This window comes from Colletes latitarsis, chromosome 6 (genome assembly GCF_051014445.1).
Source record: "Colletes latitarsis isolate SP2378_abdomen chromosome 6, iyColLati1, whole genome shotgun sequence".
NCBI classification, from domain to species: Eukaryota; Metazoa; Arthropoda; class Insecta; order Hymenoptera; family Colletidae; genus Colletes; species Colletes latitarsis.
In genome coordinates this window covers 21,082,155-21,100,462 of record NC_135139.1, presented here as the reverse complement: position 1 = coordinate 21,100,462, position 18,308 = coordinate 21,082,155, and the positions used below count along the sequence as shown (strand labels likewise).

The 18,308-nt window shown below is 45.8% G+C and overlaps 1 protein-coding gene across 7 annotated transcripts in view; it reads right to left on the bottom strand.

Annotated features, from left to right (window-relative positions):
- The window catches only part of LOC143342472 (homeobox protein caupolican), a 116,218-nt gene that overhangs the window by 29,954 nt on the left and 67,956 nt on the right, over window positions 1-18,308 (bottom strand). For all 7 annotated transcript variants that reach the window (XM_076766399.1, XM_076766391.1, XM_076766393.1 and 4 more), the window contains one exon: window positions 9,967-10,100. In XM_076766399.1, coding sequence (XP_076622514.1) covers window positions 9,967-10,100 — 134 coding nt within the window. The remainder of the gene's footprint in view (window positions 1-9,966; window positions 10,101-18,308) is intronic.

Sequence of the window (18,308 nt, the reverse complement as noted above, 5' to 3'; positions counted from 1 at the left end):
GCCTAATTTGAACGAAATCGGTCGAGTAGATTTTAAGATATCATGGAAGCCAATTCAGAAAAGATAGTTAACAATTAGAAAGGATTCAGCATAAATCTCGATCCCGGTCGTCGACGTATGTATAAGTAAACAATTTAATACATCCCAGATCGTGGAACATCAAATAATTGGACGACGGGTGGTATCGTTTGAAGCAGTATGACAATGTTTTAGCTCGCATGACGTAGTTCTTTGCTACGTCGACAGTGCAACACCCGTTAGGAACGTGATTATTTGCATAATTATTGGAACGATTTGGAATGTAATTGTGGGTAGTCGCCATATCATAGGACAGTCTATTATGGAGCTTACGGGTAAAAAGAATCGTGTAGGCCTGGATAGCTCGATGGATAGAGCAGTCCGGCGAGCGGAAGATCCGGGTTCCAATCCCGTTTTGCTCCCGATTCTTTTTCTCCTGCATAATGGACGCTGGTATTCCAGTAGCGGTTTACATTTTATCGACAGTGTTACAAGCATGCCTAGCCTGAGGTACGCACGAATGCAAACCCTGTTCCCCGCTTGTCCGACATATTCTCTAAGTACTGTATAGGTGCTCGTTCGTATCCAAGTGCATAGTTTTCGCGTTCCAAGTGCAAACATATACTACCGGGAATATCATGGTCTCTATTTTATAATCTTTGTGCAAACTATCGTGTCGCTAGAGATTCGGGGCCAGTATCCCCGATACAAGTGCTTCGTTTCTACGTATCCCAGAATGTCGCTTATGCAAGACTTGGGTATTTTTCCTTGCACAGCCTTGGGCATGTCTACAGTGTTCGATTGCTTTGAACATCTCCTGAAATAATTGTAGAAAGTCTGTGCTCCGTTCTGGTTGTTTTTATTGCCACTTTCGAACGGAGAATTCAAAGATAGCGAAACTATGATACTCAGCTTCAAACTGTACTGCTCAAAGGCTACATTATTCGTGTTCAATATATTAACAAGCGTGAAATAAATAAGATCGTTCCTTGAAAATGGTAGACCAGGTACTCGAGTTGACTGAGACGTTCCGTATTTCAACCACGGCTGACGCGTTCCAAGAATTGACAACAACCGACGTTCGTACGCCGTCCAAGAGTGGCACTTTACGACGTTACATGGTAAAATCCACCGGCGACGTGTCTCGTACGTGTACGAGTACTGAAGTCGAGCGTTCGTCGGAGCCCACCTGGATCCGCGACTGAAAACTGCGCTCGATAAATAAATGAGCGGTAACGAGCAATTAGAAAGCGTCTAATCAAGGTTCGAGCGGTCGAATCGCAGCTGACAAGGAAGCCCAGCGAGTTATCTAATTGGTTGGCAGCTGGGCAGCTACCTACCTTCAATCTTCATCATCGTTCCTTTTAATTTCTCTCGCCCGTCTCGTCTTTATCATCGTCATCGCCACTCCCTTCTTCATCCATCTAAACTGTTTGCCTTTCCCTTCGTCTTGTTCGTTTTCTCATGCCTGCCTCCATTGTACTCGTTCTCGAAGATCGCTTCGGGAACATTTTGTGCAATCGAAAAAGCCTAATAATTTATAAACGCCCTGTCGGAAGGGTCAATTTATCGAAATAACGAAAATGAATAAAAAAAAAAAATGGAACCGTGAGTCGTCGACGAGCGAACAAATAAGCGATCCACGAGGGGAGGGAGGGTGGTAATTTTTCCCTGGCTGCTCTCGAGCGGCCCCGGCAAATCGGCCAACAAATATTCGCTCTTCGGGTCGCGCCCCAGTGTCGGGGACGAAAATGTACGGAAATTTCGAAACGCGAAACACGGTCGGGCGGCCGCAGATCGAGCAGACGCGAGAAGGGTGGGGAAAATAGTGGAGAAAAGAGAGGATCGTCGAATATTCTCCGTAGTAGAGGTAATAACGACGACCAACGTGGCTAAAGGGGGAGGGATGGGGGGGTTGGAGGGACGGGGGCGCGTAATACTAGACACCGGGGCCACTCGAGCGACTCATTAGGGGCTTTGCATATGGTGGCGTCAACCTCGAAAGGTTAACCAATATTGGCAGAACGCGCGTAATTACGTCCTCCGGCCTCGTATAGCCGTGTATATAGCTCCAATAGTTACGCCCGGTCCCGGATGTGCAAACGCTTCCTACCTACCTACCTACCAACCAACCTACCAACCGACCAACCAGCCAACCTACCTTGCTCGCACCACGCAACCTACCGCCGCGTCTGCTCCATCGCTGCATCCCGACTGACCCGCCCCCTACGTGTAACTCCGACTGCTGCATTTCGACGACAACTCGCCACCTCTTATCTAATCCGACGGCAGTCTCCTTTTTTCCCTTGGTACGCTCGTTGCACCCCGTTTCGTCGCCCTTGTCCGACACACCGACGCTCGAATCGCGAACCTACACTCCAGATACGGGACACCAGTTTTTCGAGCGCGTGCTTATGGTAATTGCGTTAGGGTAGCTGGTGCTTACGACACCCGTCGAGCACGCTTGACACCAGGACCGATTCGAGGATCTTACACGTTCGATAATGCGTACCGTCGTTATACTCTCGTTACTTGCCCGCTTTACACGCTTATTATTTAACCTCGCTAATTTCCATCGAGGCCTTACGGTGCATCGACTTTATCGAAACGTAGACAGGCTCTCGTGCGAAAAATGCACTGTGTGTCCGCGAGAAGTTGCCTAGCGAATGGAACGTGGGTCTGATTGGTCGAAACGACGATGAAAGTGGGGATAGATTTAGCAGACGAAGTACAATATGCACTATTAACTTGAAACGAATCAAAATATAATATTCGTTGAACGTCACACTCCCAATGACGGAGTATAGTTTATATTTGGAGGATTGTCTGACCTTCGGTGCTCTTTATGGTCAAGTTTGACCGTAGTCGATGGCGGTCGAATTTCTAACGAAGAGCCCGTTTACTATCTCGACTCTAGGGAATTTCTTTTTAGGGGACAATGAATCACGGATCGGTAGAATTGTAGGTGGTAAATGGCAGGAATCGGCTGTTGCTAATAGGTCCTCGTTCGAGGGTAGCGGTTTACGACAGAGCCTGCCCAAGTCGAAGACAATGCGCCACGGACGTGTTTTAGTTGTAATTACGCAGGCTCTCCGAAACCTACCTGATCTTAAGAAGCAATAGCATTGTTTTTTCTCCAAGATCGGATGAGAAGATAGACATCGAGCGCCTTTCTACCGATTTTCACTTTAAGATTGCCATCTTGCGATGCCTATCGCAATTCCTCGACCAATTTTCGTTTGCGTCGACGACTGTACTAATTCTTTGCAGACTATGGTCGAAATAGTATAAAAATGTCACGTAGCTTCGTATGAATCATCGTCGTGGAAGATGATGGTTATTTGAAAGCAATCGTCATCGAATGCTTTAAACGTACTCTGTAATTAAACGTTTGCAAACGTAATTTTAGACTTTGCTAAGCGGGCACATCATTTATGTATGCTGATCTTTATCGAGTAACCGTACAACCGAAGTCGACGTGTCATCCAGTCAATAATTAGTATCAGAGTTTGTGGATATATTCAGAAAGATAGATTTGATAGTCTAAATCAAGCGTCTATTAATGTTTCGATCTTCCAGTTTGGGATCGACTTCCAATTCCTTCCACGCTGCTGTCTCTATATTTATTTATAATACCTAATATAATTTTTATATAAATTATTCGCTGCACTGGCCATTGACTTAAAAGAGAGTATCCAAAAAGTTCCTCTGCCAATTCTAACGGATTAAGTACGCTTACAATTAATTACGATTATCTACTCGGTGTTTTTGAAATAATTTCCGTTTAAAATATACGTATATATAAATTTAGCTACGTTTCCTGCTCGTAATTTATCGATCATTGTCCGTATATTTCGGACAACGATTCCAAAACCGGACGATCGAAACGTTAATAGACGCTTGATTAACGCCAGTCAGATTCGTTGCCTGTTCCCAGTCAAATTCTGCATCCGCGAGTGAAAGTTTTGTCAAGATCGTTCACCTCGCATCCATATTGCCGGGAACCTGCCCGAACGTCTTAAAACAAACACGCCTATTACCGGAATATCGAGATCGCTATACCGACAGCGAAAGTCCACGGGATCGCCTTTAATTTATTCAACGCGACGCCGGGCTTAATATAAATTCCACGGGGACATGTGTTTTGCTCGTCGACGGACCAGATAAAAATTTCCACGGCGAAAAGACCATTAGCATCGATTTCAGTTTTTCCTCTAGCTCGATTACAGGTTACGCGAGATTTTTCTTGTCGAACCGATACCGATCGAACCTAATGACGGATAGGGGAAAAATCGAGGCGACAACTGGTCGTGGCTGGGACTGAAACTAGCAGAATTTTTCTGTGCTCCGATACTCAGGCTCCTCCATGATCCAAATATTTAAATATTTTATCAAAACAATTATTCTCAAAGCGAACAGGTGAAATAAATTTCTTAGGATTCATAAATTTTAGCGTGGATTCAACGCTAAGACAAATTTTAATTCACGTAGTTTACGATTGTATAAAATCAATGTTTCGTACGAAAATGATGGAACGTTCGAGGTTTGAGCGTGGTAATTCGAATAGATATAAAATATTCGAGTTGTTTGCAGTTTGTAGCACGACGTAGGGAAAAAGCCCTCGCGCGAGCGAACGTTTCGTGTATCGGCGGCGAACGTCTGTATCCGACAAGCGAATAAAAAGTGGTATCGCCGTATTTGGGTCAGAATTGAGTTAACTCGAGCATCGGGCGTTCGATCGTGTTGAGTTTCATCGTTTAACGACCGGAGAGGGGCACACGGAACGTTTAATCGCGTGTCGATCGCCGCCCCACCGAAGGGAAGAAGTCGAAGATTTTCTCTGCGCTCCAGTTCGACGAGATAGAAGCGGTAATTCGACTTGGAGGCAATTAGCCTTCGACGATATAAATATTCATCGAAAGAGAGTTAAGCGACGATCCCGATTCCCCGTACTCTTTCGTTGGGAATTTCTCGAAGAAGATCGACGCTCTTTCACTCTTCCGCGGGCGATTCTTTATTCAACGCGTAACATCCGGGGGTACTTTCGAGCCAGCCAGCGAAAAAACGACGCAACGGAGAACAGTAGGGGCGAAAAGGGGCGAGGGTGTCGCCTGGATCTTGGTGAAAAATGGCGCCAGCGAATGGGGAAAAGCGCGGAAGACTTTTACGCTGCTCGCATCTGCGCCGCTTTCGCTCCTCTCGCTCTGCGGAAATTATTCGGCAAAATGTTTTAAAAGGCAAATCCACGGGAATAAAAAAAACTGATATTCGTCGCTGGTCGAATTATTTAGGATCCATTCAACGTCTATTAATATTATTACTTTATCATAGAAAATATTGTGTCGATTTCGTCGAAGCGACAAAGTAGGCCTAAACATTTTATCTTGTAAACGAATAACACAGAATTCGATAAGCAGCTACTTTAATATCTCGTTAATTTATTACGCGTATCTTTTCGCGCGAAATATTACGACAGTTCTGGCCAGCGAAGGCAGCTGCTCCGAAAAAGTACCGTGCGTCAAAACTGGCACACGAGCGTGTCACGGTAGGCAGCCGTCAGGTTTGACGCACGAAACTGGAAACGTTAATCCTTTCGCGCATCGGTCACTTTCTTCCATTACCTCGCGAGTCCGCAAATAAACCCAGAACGCCCTACATTCGACATTTTTCTCCCGCCTCGTGCTCCAGATTCACCCATCGACGCGCAATCAACAGCCGACCGAGTGTCCCTGAAAGAAACAAGCCCCGATGCTCAAGGGCTCAGCGTCACGGAAGAAAGGAGACAGACTCGTCGCGACAATTCCCAGAGGTCCCACATTTCTGCCTCGCGTCGCCCCTGTCCGCAAACTTTGCCAAAATTTTACCCCCAAAATTCGCGGACAACCCTGTCGTCTCGCTGCTGAAAAGGAATGGACCACGATCGATTAGAAAATTGTTCTGGCGGCCCTCAGAGTCCATAGAAAGTTCAATTTTATTAAAACAATCCCGAAACTTGGGGACACGATTACAGTAATGATTCGTGAAACATCGCTACGGGGGTTGGTACGTTTAAGGCTGAATGCAGACGAGCGACTCTTTCCCGTTGCGATATCGCAGCGATTCTATGTTTTAATTGCAAAACAAGGAAAAACATAAAATCGCACCACTCGTTTATTTCCAGTCTAAGGAGGTTCAACTTAGGAATCACGTGTACATTTTACGAATCGTTGCTTTAGATATGTTCTACAGATTGTCGAGCATGTTTTTCACAATAACGTGAAGTATTTGCAGTATTATCGAATTGCTGAAAACGACAGCTGGCTGTCGGCGTAAGGTTGCACGATTCCCGTCGGCCGGCGTGTATCAATCGAGCCCGTTGATCCTCCTCGTCTCTTCGTAAAGCTAGTAGCGAAACAATAGGCATCCCGTCGACGACGAAAGTGACGGGGGCGTGGGTGGAGGAGAGCCATAGCCGGATACGAGACAAATACAGAGGGACGAGGAGGCCGTGAGGGCTGTCGTATTATTAAGCAAGTAAATTAATAGAGGCTCCGGGAATGGAGAGGACGAGAGAGCGCATAGCGAGAGAGGGTTGTGGATTCCACGATAAACAATGCCTACGGTCCGGGGAGTTTTGTACGCGGCGCGCACACACACGGGTGCTCGAGGAGGGATCTAACCCAGGAGGCGGCGGAGAGGGTGGGATGGCAGAGAATCAAACTCTGCGTGAGCGACGGTGCCAGCGTGTTTGTGTGGACACGAGGGTTGCTAAGCAAAGTAAGTAAAGCACCTGTGGGAGCTGGCTCGCGTTCGAGGGTGGAAGGAGGTCGCCCCGGCGTCGGAGGTGGAGGCGGAGGTGGAGGCGGAGGTGGAGGAAGAGCGGCAGGGAACGGAGGGGGGCACGGAGCGGACCGGAGTAGCGAGAGCGTTGCACGAAAGCGGGAGGAAACGAGAGAGGAAGAGGCGAGTAGCCTACGGATAGAGAGAGACAGAGTGGGGCGAGCGAGAATAGAGTGTAGAGAGGCCTGGCGAACAGGCGAGCCAACCCCGGGAGGAAGCCAATCAATAAACTCACTCACTCGCTCTCCTACGGAGAGAGACCTACTGCTCTCCCTACGCTCGCGATGCGACTATATATACCAGGCCAACCTGGAAGCCTCCATTACGTACGCCCACTCGGCTGCCTACAGCCATTTTGTAACCGTTCGCCGTGCACGGTTTCTCTCCAATCTCGCTCTCTCCCTCATCCCCCTCGAGATCCCGAGGAATCGAGAGGAACGTTGACGAGATTGAGAGAGAGAGAAAGACAGAAGCCGCGCCGGAGATCAAAGGAATCCGACGAGATCGGAGAGCAGCCCAGACTCGATATCGGGTTCCGTCGTTCGCCGATTTTTATCTCGAGACCCCGGGGGGACTCTACGCCTAATTATCGAACCAAATTACGGAATCTCTTGCCGGGGCGCGAGATATGAATATACGACGCCCGTTGTCTCCGGGGACCGTTCCGAGAAGAGGATTAAAAAAAAATTAAGGAACACGAGGGATTCAGATTTACGAGCGACGAAGAGAAATCGAGGCCCCGCGTAACCAAGTGTTTCCAATTACGCCCTGCGTCGAAATCCACGTCGATGTCTCATTTTGTCAACGGCACGCGACACATGGTCCTCCGAAATAGCCCTCTTTCCCACGGAAAGCTCTTACCGTGGCCTCGTCGACCGCCGCGAGCCTCCAACGCGACCAGGTCCATTTATAGGGCACCCTTCGACTTTCGATCACGATTTTTACGAAACAATAGCCAAGTTATCGATAAGAGTAGTCGATGGTAAATTCAACGTTACATCGATTGCACATATTTTTATTGGAATCGACCGAATTCGACATAAATTATTAACAAATAATATTCGCGAATTCTGCCGCTCCGTATCGGAGTCTGTGACTTCGATGCAAAGCCGACAATCGCGTTCCGAATAAAAGCCAGAGTTTTAACGACACGAGTCGAAAACAACACCTAGATCTACCGTGCATGCCGTAGATAGTACCTCATCATTAATTTCTCCGTTTTTTCGCGAAGAAAGTACACGCCCTAGTTAATATCCTTCGAGCAACGCTAAATAGAATCGCAAAGAGCCGTGTCTGGGCGATCAGTGTTCGACCGTACCGCGATACTCTTGATAACCGTTGCTGATTGCAATAACGCACCGTGTCGCGCGAACGAGCTTTTGTATTTTTTTTCTTCCTCTCTCTCTTTTTTTTTTTTTAATTTTAATTCCAGCCCCGATAAATGATCGTTCGCTCGTTCTGACAGATTTTGATATATCGCCGGTGTACTGCGATACAGAGCGCGCGTCGAGGCGCGGCCACGTTACCGAAATAAATTCCCGTCGTAAATTCGCCCGTCAGGTTTTTCGTCCGCGGTGCCATTATTAATCAAAACAGCGGATCGGCAAACGAAAATACGCTCGCCGTAAATACAAGCGCCGGGAAATCACTTACAGCCGATAGAATGTTTACGGGATCGGAGTGTCGTCGTAACCGACGACCTCTTCGCGCCATCGATATTCCCCGCCGCTTCCCTACAAGATGAAGTACAAGGGTCCTCGTGTTGACAGCACCCTCGTAACTCTTATCCACTAGCAGGAAGAACGAGCATCCGGTTTGCTCGTCACCCTTCTTACGGATTAATTGTCGCCCACCTTGACTGAGTGCGTGTCACGCTGTACAGTTTTCCAGCCTGACTCGGGACGAACGAGATTAAGCGGACCTCGCGCCACTCCCGCAGATTGGCCAACCTTCTTATCTACGTACAAATATCGAACAACCAACGAGAAACAAACTCGACGGGTTATTTGAAATTGCTTCGCGTTAAATTGTTCGCGACTCTGGTACAAACTGTGAAAGTTGCTCGGTCTGTAAATTGCAAATTGTCCCTATCGTGTGATTTCTCGTTACGCAGACTCGTCCGACGTGTGCAGGAAGGCGTACACCCTGTATAAAGGCTACTCTGCGAGACGTATCAAACGAGGAATCAACGAATATTTCTCTCCTACGATGCTTCGTTATTCTAGCCGCGTTAACAGTAATACTCAATTACCCGCTAACAAGGGATATCTCTCCATCGCTTTGGAAAAGTTACTAATTAAAACCACGAAACAACTAAATATCCTTCGTTTCTTGAATACTTTAAACCATCCATCATGCGCTGAACATGGAAATTACTTGAAAAGTTCGTTGGCGATCCCATTCTTAAGTAAAAATAGCTCGCTTCGTGTCGGGCTGGATTCGAAGCAGGACGCTACGTCGGGAAAACGAGCAACAACAGAAATCTCACGACCATGGAATTTTTCTATTTCTCGGAAACTTTTGACAGGGGTTCGTCGCGATGATCTATCAAACGAACTGATTAATCTTCTACATATATAAAATATACGCTTGTACATTAATTTTCAGTGGTTGATTCTTACAAAAACAATTCATTTTTGCAACTGTCAAGAAAGGGGTGCTTTAAATACGACGACTCGGACTGTAGTTACTTTACACCGGAACGGGGGAAATTTTATTCGCGTAATAACGAAACAAAAATTTTAGATTCGGTTCACAAATAATTCTAACATTTTCGTTGGTTGTTCGCGAGTTAAATTTGCCCAGCTCTGTTCCAGAGGTGGCCGTCTATCTGCGGGTCGTTTCGAACACGATGATCGTACAAAAGCAGCCATAGTCTGTTCCGTGTAAGCTCGGTCGGGCCGCGGGACGCCTAAAATTGTGTTCGCCACGGCGCGCAGGGAAAGATATTACGGATTCGCGATAACGATAACCATTCCTGGCGGGATATGTGTAGCGAGTACTAGATCGTGACTCTTGTTTTAATGGCGGCACTGAGCAGCACCGGCGTGGAAGGGGCCAGAGAGCAGAGTGCGGTGGTGGTTTAATCTAATGGAGCCGAGAGACCATGAAACCTGGTGATAAACTCACCCGTAGGCGGCCAGGGTTGGATCGTAGGGGTAGTAACCCGTAGCAGCAGGTTGAAGGGCGGCCGTGCCCCATGCAGCACCCATATCCGCCGTCATGCCCATCCCCGTCGTGTCCTTCAATCCGTACGGATTTCCCTGCAACGGAATCATTCAATTGTTGGCGAGGGTGAAAATATAATACAGTCGCTTACAACTTAAAAATTTCCAATAAATTACGCGTACACGATTCACGGAATTCTGACAATTATATTATATTAAAATAAACGAATATTGTCAAAAATAATACATGTAACGACTCTACAAAGTCTGTTGACTGCTAAATAGAAAATAGAGATTTGAAAAATTTAGTAATCTCTAACATCAGAGTACAGTCGGAGTCTTCATTTAAAATCTTCTCTAAAGTATAATTTTACAACGACTCGAATCGTTTATCAAGACAATCGACCATCCAACGGACGTTCTGGAAATTTATGCCGGTCGGAGTAAAAAGACTTTTCGGGCGACAGGACGTTGCCTCCGGTAAAGCTGCTACGTCGCGAATAATTGAAAATAAAATAAAACCATCGGATCTGGTATTCGTGGATAATGACTGTGGATAAGTGTGCATGTTCGCACATGTTGCATAAGTATATTCGAGCAGGTGTTATTGTCACGCGACGACTGTTTGCAAAATGTAAAACGGAGCAGATGAGGAGCACCCGCCGGCGGTGCTAAGACACGTGACAAGCCACGAAGAAATCAAGACAAGTGACACGATACATCGTTCAAGAGGTTTTCATTTGTACGATCGTCGGTAAACGGCGACAAAAATACCTGGCATTCTAGAATAAAGTTCGTTTCGTTGTAAACGCTGATACGCGACAGCCGTACAAGTTTGGAACCGATGACTGACTGACTAACAGGTCGCGAGCATGGTCGCTCAAGAATGTACGGCGTCGCTTCGACATCGCCTATACTTCGTTAACAAGATCTTGTCTGGCACGATACCACTGTGCGTTAAAATAAGTACGCCGGAAGACACAACACCGCGCACCGTATGCCAAAAATTTCGCTCCCTCGATGCGCCGATACTTTCCGGAATATTTTCTCCCGTGCAAGTTTTTTTACCGGAAATGCACCGGGATCAAGGTGTTCCTTTGCTATTTTTGGTCTAAAAGTTAATGTTTATCTTTTCCTGCGTGTTAAATCCAAGCCTAAATCGTAAAAATTAATAGAAATATCGGAGTTCTTATCTCGTAATAGGCGATCGCCAATCGTTGCGGATGAAAGAGATGTTTGAAACGGTGCCCTTGACAACGTACGCGAAGGTCAAGGTCATTGGACCGCGAATTAAATAATTATCGCCCGTTACAATTTATGCAAATGGCGGCGTTGAATGAAAATCGACCAATCCATCATATCGCGCGTGAATTCACCGCAACGAGGTCAGGAACGCGGTTCGATCAACCCATCGACGAATGACTGACGGCGACCCGTTGATCGAGCTACACCCACGAATTCCCGTCGACCGCGTCCCCTAAACGCGCAACGTTCAGTCGAGCGTAACGCGCTCGAAGACTCCGGCCGACGGTTATCTCCGTGAAATCGCGAATTTCACCGTCCTTTCTCCTCGCGATAGGCGCTCCTCGAAAAGGGGAGTGTACGAGAACGACTTGGGACGACAGGGTAAAAAGAGCAGAACGCGTCGACTTTAACGAGCCAACGCGAACGAGACACCGCACGAATCATTATTTATATTATTATCGAGAAGACGCTGCCTCGTAATATTATGGAATAATTGCAAAACGATGATCTAAATTCGAACAGGGCCCAGAACACGACTGTACAGTTAGAGGTCTCGCGGAATACTGTCGAGAAATAATCCTCTGATAGCGTTGACACCTGCGAAACTCACCTTCCAAGGGATATATTTTTTCAAAACAAAATATCTATATGTTTGCTAGAATCTCGTGTCGCTACAAAACGCGTCGTAAAATCCAAGAAGATGACGAACGTCGGCGGTGTTCGGTGGCTAATGGTAGCACAATGGGATATTATTAGAACGGGGGCTTAGAGTGGCGTTTGGCGCCAGGAAGTTTCGCGTTACAACGATCGGCGTCGGATTCTGTCGTCCTGGTTCCCTGACTCTTAATTCCCCCGGGGGCCCCATCCCCACGTTTCGATTTCCGAATCCGCTGCCGCGGCTACCCTTTTGCCTCCGTCGTTTTTTATCCTGCCGTTCCTTTTAATTCCTGGACAGAAAGAGCGCAAGAGACCGCTCCCGCGTATTCGTCCTTTTCTCCCGGTCGATCTCTCTCCACGAGCGCCCTTTCCACAGAAGCGACTTTAATGGCGAACCGCGGGTGGTCCGGCGTCGACGCCTCGGACTATTGTTACGACTGCAGAACGCGGCTCGGTCAGCAGCCGATTATACGAACCAGCGTGCGTTAAGGTAGCAATACGCGAGTTTTCTCAACGGACCTCGCCCGGTGGTTCAACCCTTCGCGGTCAGAGACACTTTCGATACGCGCGATTCAACTATTTCCACTTCTTTTCTTTTTACATTAACCCCTTGACGTACGATTTAATTTCAAATAATTTTTCAAACGTGTACTATTCAATTTCGTTTAAATTCGTTCGTACATGAAATCGCCACGAGAAAGAATAGATTTGTTTTACGTATATTCATACACGGTTATCTGAATAATTATAATAGTAGGTGGACAAATTTTTCGGGGATAAAAATTTTTTCAAACCGATCTGGAAAAATTATTTTCAGCTGCGGGGATCAATTACAATGATTTTTGGTCAATAGATATACCCCCGAATTCCTACGCACTTTCGAGAAAAAAATTTCGGCAGTGATTTGCAATGGTGAGAAGAATCAGCGCCTTAAATTTGCAATTTACTGTCCTCGAGCCTTCGAAAATATCAATTCACTTAATTTGAAAATAATTTGGTAAATTTCACGATAAGGAAGTTACGCTCGAAAGAGGAATTGGGTGTTCTGGATCGGCTGAAAAATTCCGTGATGCCCGAGGGCTCGTCGAAACTGTTCGTCGCGATCAGATGCCTGAAAGTTGGAGATTCAAATTCGCGTAAATTGCAGCGACGCTATCTCGTCGCTGTTTCCCTTTTGTCGTGACGCACGCGTCGCCCGTTTCGGATCAGAAACGATGCCGCGACTGATTATCGGCGAACACGGCACGCGCGCTGTATCGCCGGATCGGGGGCTGCTTTGTGGCCGCTGCACGCACGCCGCAAGATACGCGACGACTCGCGAAATTATTAATCGAGGGGGCGGAACGCGCGCGAATTCGATTAACGGTAGACTCGAGACGACGCAAACGCTCCTTTTTCGAATCGAGCGAATCAATTTTCACGGAAGGGATCGTTATTTCGCACGGAGGGGTGATTATCGAGGAGAAGAACGACTCCACAATCGTCGAATTTGCGTACAGTTTGCGTCTCATTCGGTAGACAAGATTAAAAAAAAAAAAAAAAATGTGACCATATGAAAATTTTGTACGACGTATAATATATTTATTTACACCTGAATCGCGTGTTCGAAGCTCGAATCGTTTAAAAATACGCCGATATCGTCGGGAAATGGGCCGAGACTGCATTCCGGAGTTTCCTCGGAATCCGTTCCGCCGTATATACCTGATTAGTATGCACGGCCGCGTCCAAAAGTTCTCCAAACAAGCGCGACGTCCACTTGGCTAAGCCGTCGCGCGGAGTTCGATCCACGGACAACGGGGAAAGACAACCCCGTAGCAAAAGTTGACCGAATATAAAGTGGAAACGTCACGCGAGACCTTCGAAGTTAAAGTTCGAAGCTCGGCCAGCAGTTGTTCCGTGATAATTTAATTAACAACCCGTGGAAGGGCGAGGGGAGTATCGACTCGGCGATGATGAAGCCGTAGATAGCTTCCGCGCGGGACAGAAATGATCGTACTCTGAGCCTATAAACATCGCGATGTACGTCGCGTTTCGCATAAAAATTAAACTGTTTCGAGATTGAAAATGTAGCAGAATCTTTCTTCTCAGAATTAAGTTCTGCGTTCGAAGATGGAGTTTTCTTATTTATTCCTCCGAGTTCTTGCGTTGAACAAGGACCACCAGTTTTTAAGAGCTTGCTTACAGCCTCGCGTCACTCTCTTCATTCAATGCTAATCCGATTTTTATTATATATTACGTGCTTCCTGGTTAAATTTAATTTTTGCAAAGACTCACGTTTAGTCCGCGACGAAACTTTAATTTGTAAACTTTTAACGATTTGTAAAGATGTTAGATCGAGTTCTGCTTAGAAAATGAATCAGCCATTTGGAATCCTGAAGACTACTCGAGCCTCGATGAATACCTTTTTGTCTAAGCCTAATATTCGTGGCGACAGGAATTTGCATCGGTTCCTATTCCCGCGAGCTCTCCGACCAGCCATCGATTCTCACTTATACACCCGTCCTAACACCAAACGTCCCCGCATCTAAGGCAGAGCTGTCTGGAAGTCCATTAGCAGGCACTCCTCTTTCATCCTATCGTTCTTTCTCCCCCTCCTCGTTCCTTTCTATTCCTTGGAACCACCTACGTGTCTCCAGGAATATATCAAATTTGCATCGCCACGGTAAAAAATTAATCGCGTTCGAGCGATAGATTCGATTTTTAATCTGGACCACCCAATAGGAGGAGTCGTTCGCGGAACGCAGCGGCGAACACCTGCGACAGCAGAAATTGCACGAAACGAATCCGCCTCTTATCGAACGTGTCAACATATTATTTCACTTTGTAACCAACACACACGTATCTCTCAGTCGACGATAAGATCGAGTTATATTCGATTTGCGTTACTAATAACTTCACCATCCCGGATAAGATTAGTTTACGCGGCGAGCAACAACTATTTTCACACGATAGCGACCGATCTCCATCGGTGGTCGATGTAGGCGTTCACGTAAAATAAGTGCAATTTGTAAAAGAAACTGCACACGCTCTTAAATTTCTTAACCGTCTTAGAATCTGTAGCATAAACAAACGTTAAACGTTTCCCTCGGCGATTCCTGGAATAGTACACCTCCCTCGATAACGTTCGCGTCGCGGAACCGAGCCAGCGAACATTAACGATCACTGTACCGGAGTACCAGAAACGTTGTTGGGCCGTTAATTTGTAACTTGTCAAAATAGATCGTTAACGCTCTGACTGGCACCGTGCCATCCGGGGTTGTCAAAAACCAGTTTAGATTTCTAGAAAGTACCCGGTATTCTCGGAAGATATTCGAATCGCGCGAAACTCGAAAACCATCCCTGTCGATCCCTTCGACGTGACTTTGCGTCGAACTTTGACACATCCAAATTTAACCAGATAAGAATTTCACTTACGATATCGAGGTGTTGTACGATATGGGTGGGGAGGGTTGCGAACTCGTCGAAATTCTCAAAATTCCCAGTGACCGGTCGCTTATGACATTCCAGGGGGGGTTGGGGCGTCGCGAGGCCTTCGCGGAGGCTGACGGGGGCATCGTCGCGTGCACGAAATTGCACGACGCCGGTGAAATTCCACGAAGGACTGACCCCGGCTGCAATTTATTGCGATAAAGGTGCAAAGCTATGACGTTCGACGCATCGTCTCACGACAAATGGCATTCCTCGAGCGTCGATCGGTCAACCCCGGACGACTAATAACGCCAACTAGCGTCGAGATAGCAGGAGGACCAGTCGGGAATTTTTTCGCCTCGCTCGTATGCGAACAGCTAGAACCCAAGGACGACCGTGGTAAATTCGACGACCGGAACGGACGTGTTCCGTCGCGGAACGCGAACCGACCGATCAAGCGAACTACAATATACATACGCGTACGGTTTCTTTGCAAAACACGAGTTTAATCGTGTCTTACTCGACAGATCGTTACAAAGGAGACAATTTTTTGCACACCTTTTTTAACTTTTACGAAATACGAGTAGAAACATTGCTCGTTACTCGTGCTTCCTTATACAGGGTGCTCGGCCACCCCTGGGAAAAATTTTAATAAAGGATTCTAGAGGCCAAAATAAGACGAAAATCAAGAATACCAATTGACTGATGGAGGCTTCGTTAAACAGTTATTAACGTTTAAAGTTCCAACCGGTCGGAATTTTTTTCTCGAAAATGCGCAAGATTTCGGGGGTATGTCTATTCACCAAAAATTATTGTAATTGACCCCCATAACCGAAAATAATTTTTTTAGAACGATTTGAAATTTTTTTTTTCCGTCGAAAAATTTCACACCTTCTCGAATTTTTTTCTCGAAAATCGGTAGGAATTCGAGGGTATATGTAATGACCAAAAATGATTGTAATTGACTCCAGGACCTGGAAATAATTTTTTTAGAACGATTTGAAATTTTTTTTTCCGTCGAAAAATTTCACACCTTCTCGAATTTTTTTCTCGAAAATCGGTAGGAATTCGAGGGTATATGTAATGACCAAAAATGATTGTAATTGACTCCAGAACCTGGAAATAATTTTTTCAGTACGATTTGAAATTTTTTTTTTCGGCGAAAAATTTCACACCTTCTCGAATTTTTTTCTCGAAAATCGGTAGGAATTCGAGGGTATATGTAATGACCAAAAATGATTGTAATTGACTCCAGAACCTAGAAATAATGTTTTTAAAACGATTTGAAATTTTTTTTTTCCGTCGAAAAATTTCACACCTTCTCGAATTTTTTTCTCGAAAATTGGTAGGAATTCGAGGGTATATGTAATGACCAAAAATGATTGTAATTGACTCCTGAACCTGGAAATAATTTTTTCAGAACGATTTGAAATTTTTTTTTTCGGCGAAAAATTTAGGCACCCTGTCGATTTTTCTTAAATATTAGTTTTTCATTTTTGATAATTTTGTTTGACGTCCTCCTTTTTTGTAGGTACCCATGAGCTCTACTTCAGAAAAAAGTTTCATTGAAATATATTCACAATTGTAGGAGTTATGGCTGTTTGAAAATTGGACCATTTTTATGAGGTTTTTCTTACTTTGTGGGGTCAAGGACCAACTTTTCCAATGTTTTTGCTATTTGTACTCTAGACTTATACTCTAGAATCCCTCATTAAAATTTTTCCCAGGGGTGGCCGAACACCCTGTATATCGAATGTAGAGGAAACGTGGACGTGGCTCTGTGCAAGGTTGCAACGTATCACGCAACTCGACGTACCACACACGTCATTCTCACTTTTGAAACAAACAATCGTGCGTGGTTAGTTTCAGCGCGAGAGGTTCAAAAGGAATAATTTTCCATAGAGTTAAAAAGATGGTGATCCTTCGCTAACGTCATCGAGGGTGGTTATTCCAAAATCGCTGTTATTTCTGACCGTTTTGAAAAATGTTCGACGTTAAATTACAGATTCGAAAATCATTCATAAGTCAAAGTATGTAGCTTCTGTTTTTAAATTAGACGATTTTCGTGTTGCTCAAATTTAAAATAGGAAAGTTGGAGCGACTCCGCGAACAATATCGAGGGGAATACTTTTTTTTATACACATATTTCACTTGCTTGCAGGACTCTTATTGCAGGCTCTTTTCGATTACCTGTATTTAAAAATCCAATATACTTCGATCAATTGTTTTTATTTTAAAATAAAGTGTGTATCTTCCTGTACAAGATTCATACAGTACACAATGAACAGCACAGATCTCCACGAAGAATAGACACCTCGAGTTTCTGAATAAAAATTAACCTATTTAAACAATCTCTAGGGATACATAATATTCCAAACGAAGATCCTCAAGGATTTACAAACTTAATGGCACCTAAAGTAAAGAGGTTGGAGTTTTTCGAACACTGTGGAGCGTGAATTTGAATAGGGTAGGTTGTCTCGAAGTCACGACGGGTTGCGGAGGATTGACCCGGCAGTGATCTCTCCTCCTTCTAATGGTGGCCAGGGAGGCGAGGGGAGGTTCGCGAAACGACGAATCCGAATATCCCCCCGAGGAGCGTTTAATATTTCACGTTTACCGGGTGTGTTTATGCGCAGGATGCCAGCCGGCGTGCGCAACGAGCATTACCGCGGCTCGGGCCAGACGGCAGAACGATCCTCTCGGAAAATAAAGATCGCCGGGGCGTATTTACCTGCGACGCGTTTACATACATTAAATCGAGCGACCGTAGAGCGTTGCGCGCGTTACTTTGTGCCCAGGGGCGTGCAGGGCACATTGTATCGCATGCGAGCCGCGCGTAACTGCCAATTATAAGAGCGTAAACGCTACGCGATTAAGAGCGCTACGTGTGTTACGCTTATCAATGGGCCGTAAACTAACGCATTTCGCGATATCGCGGATCGGAATGCCCCGCGACCGACTCTTTCCTACCGGTGGAGTCATGCGAGCAAGCCG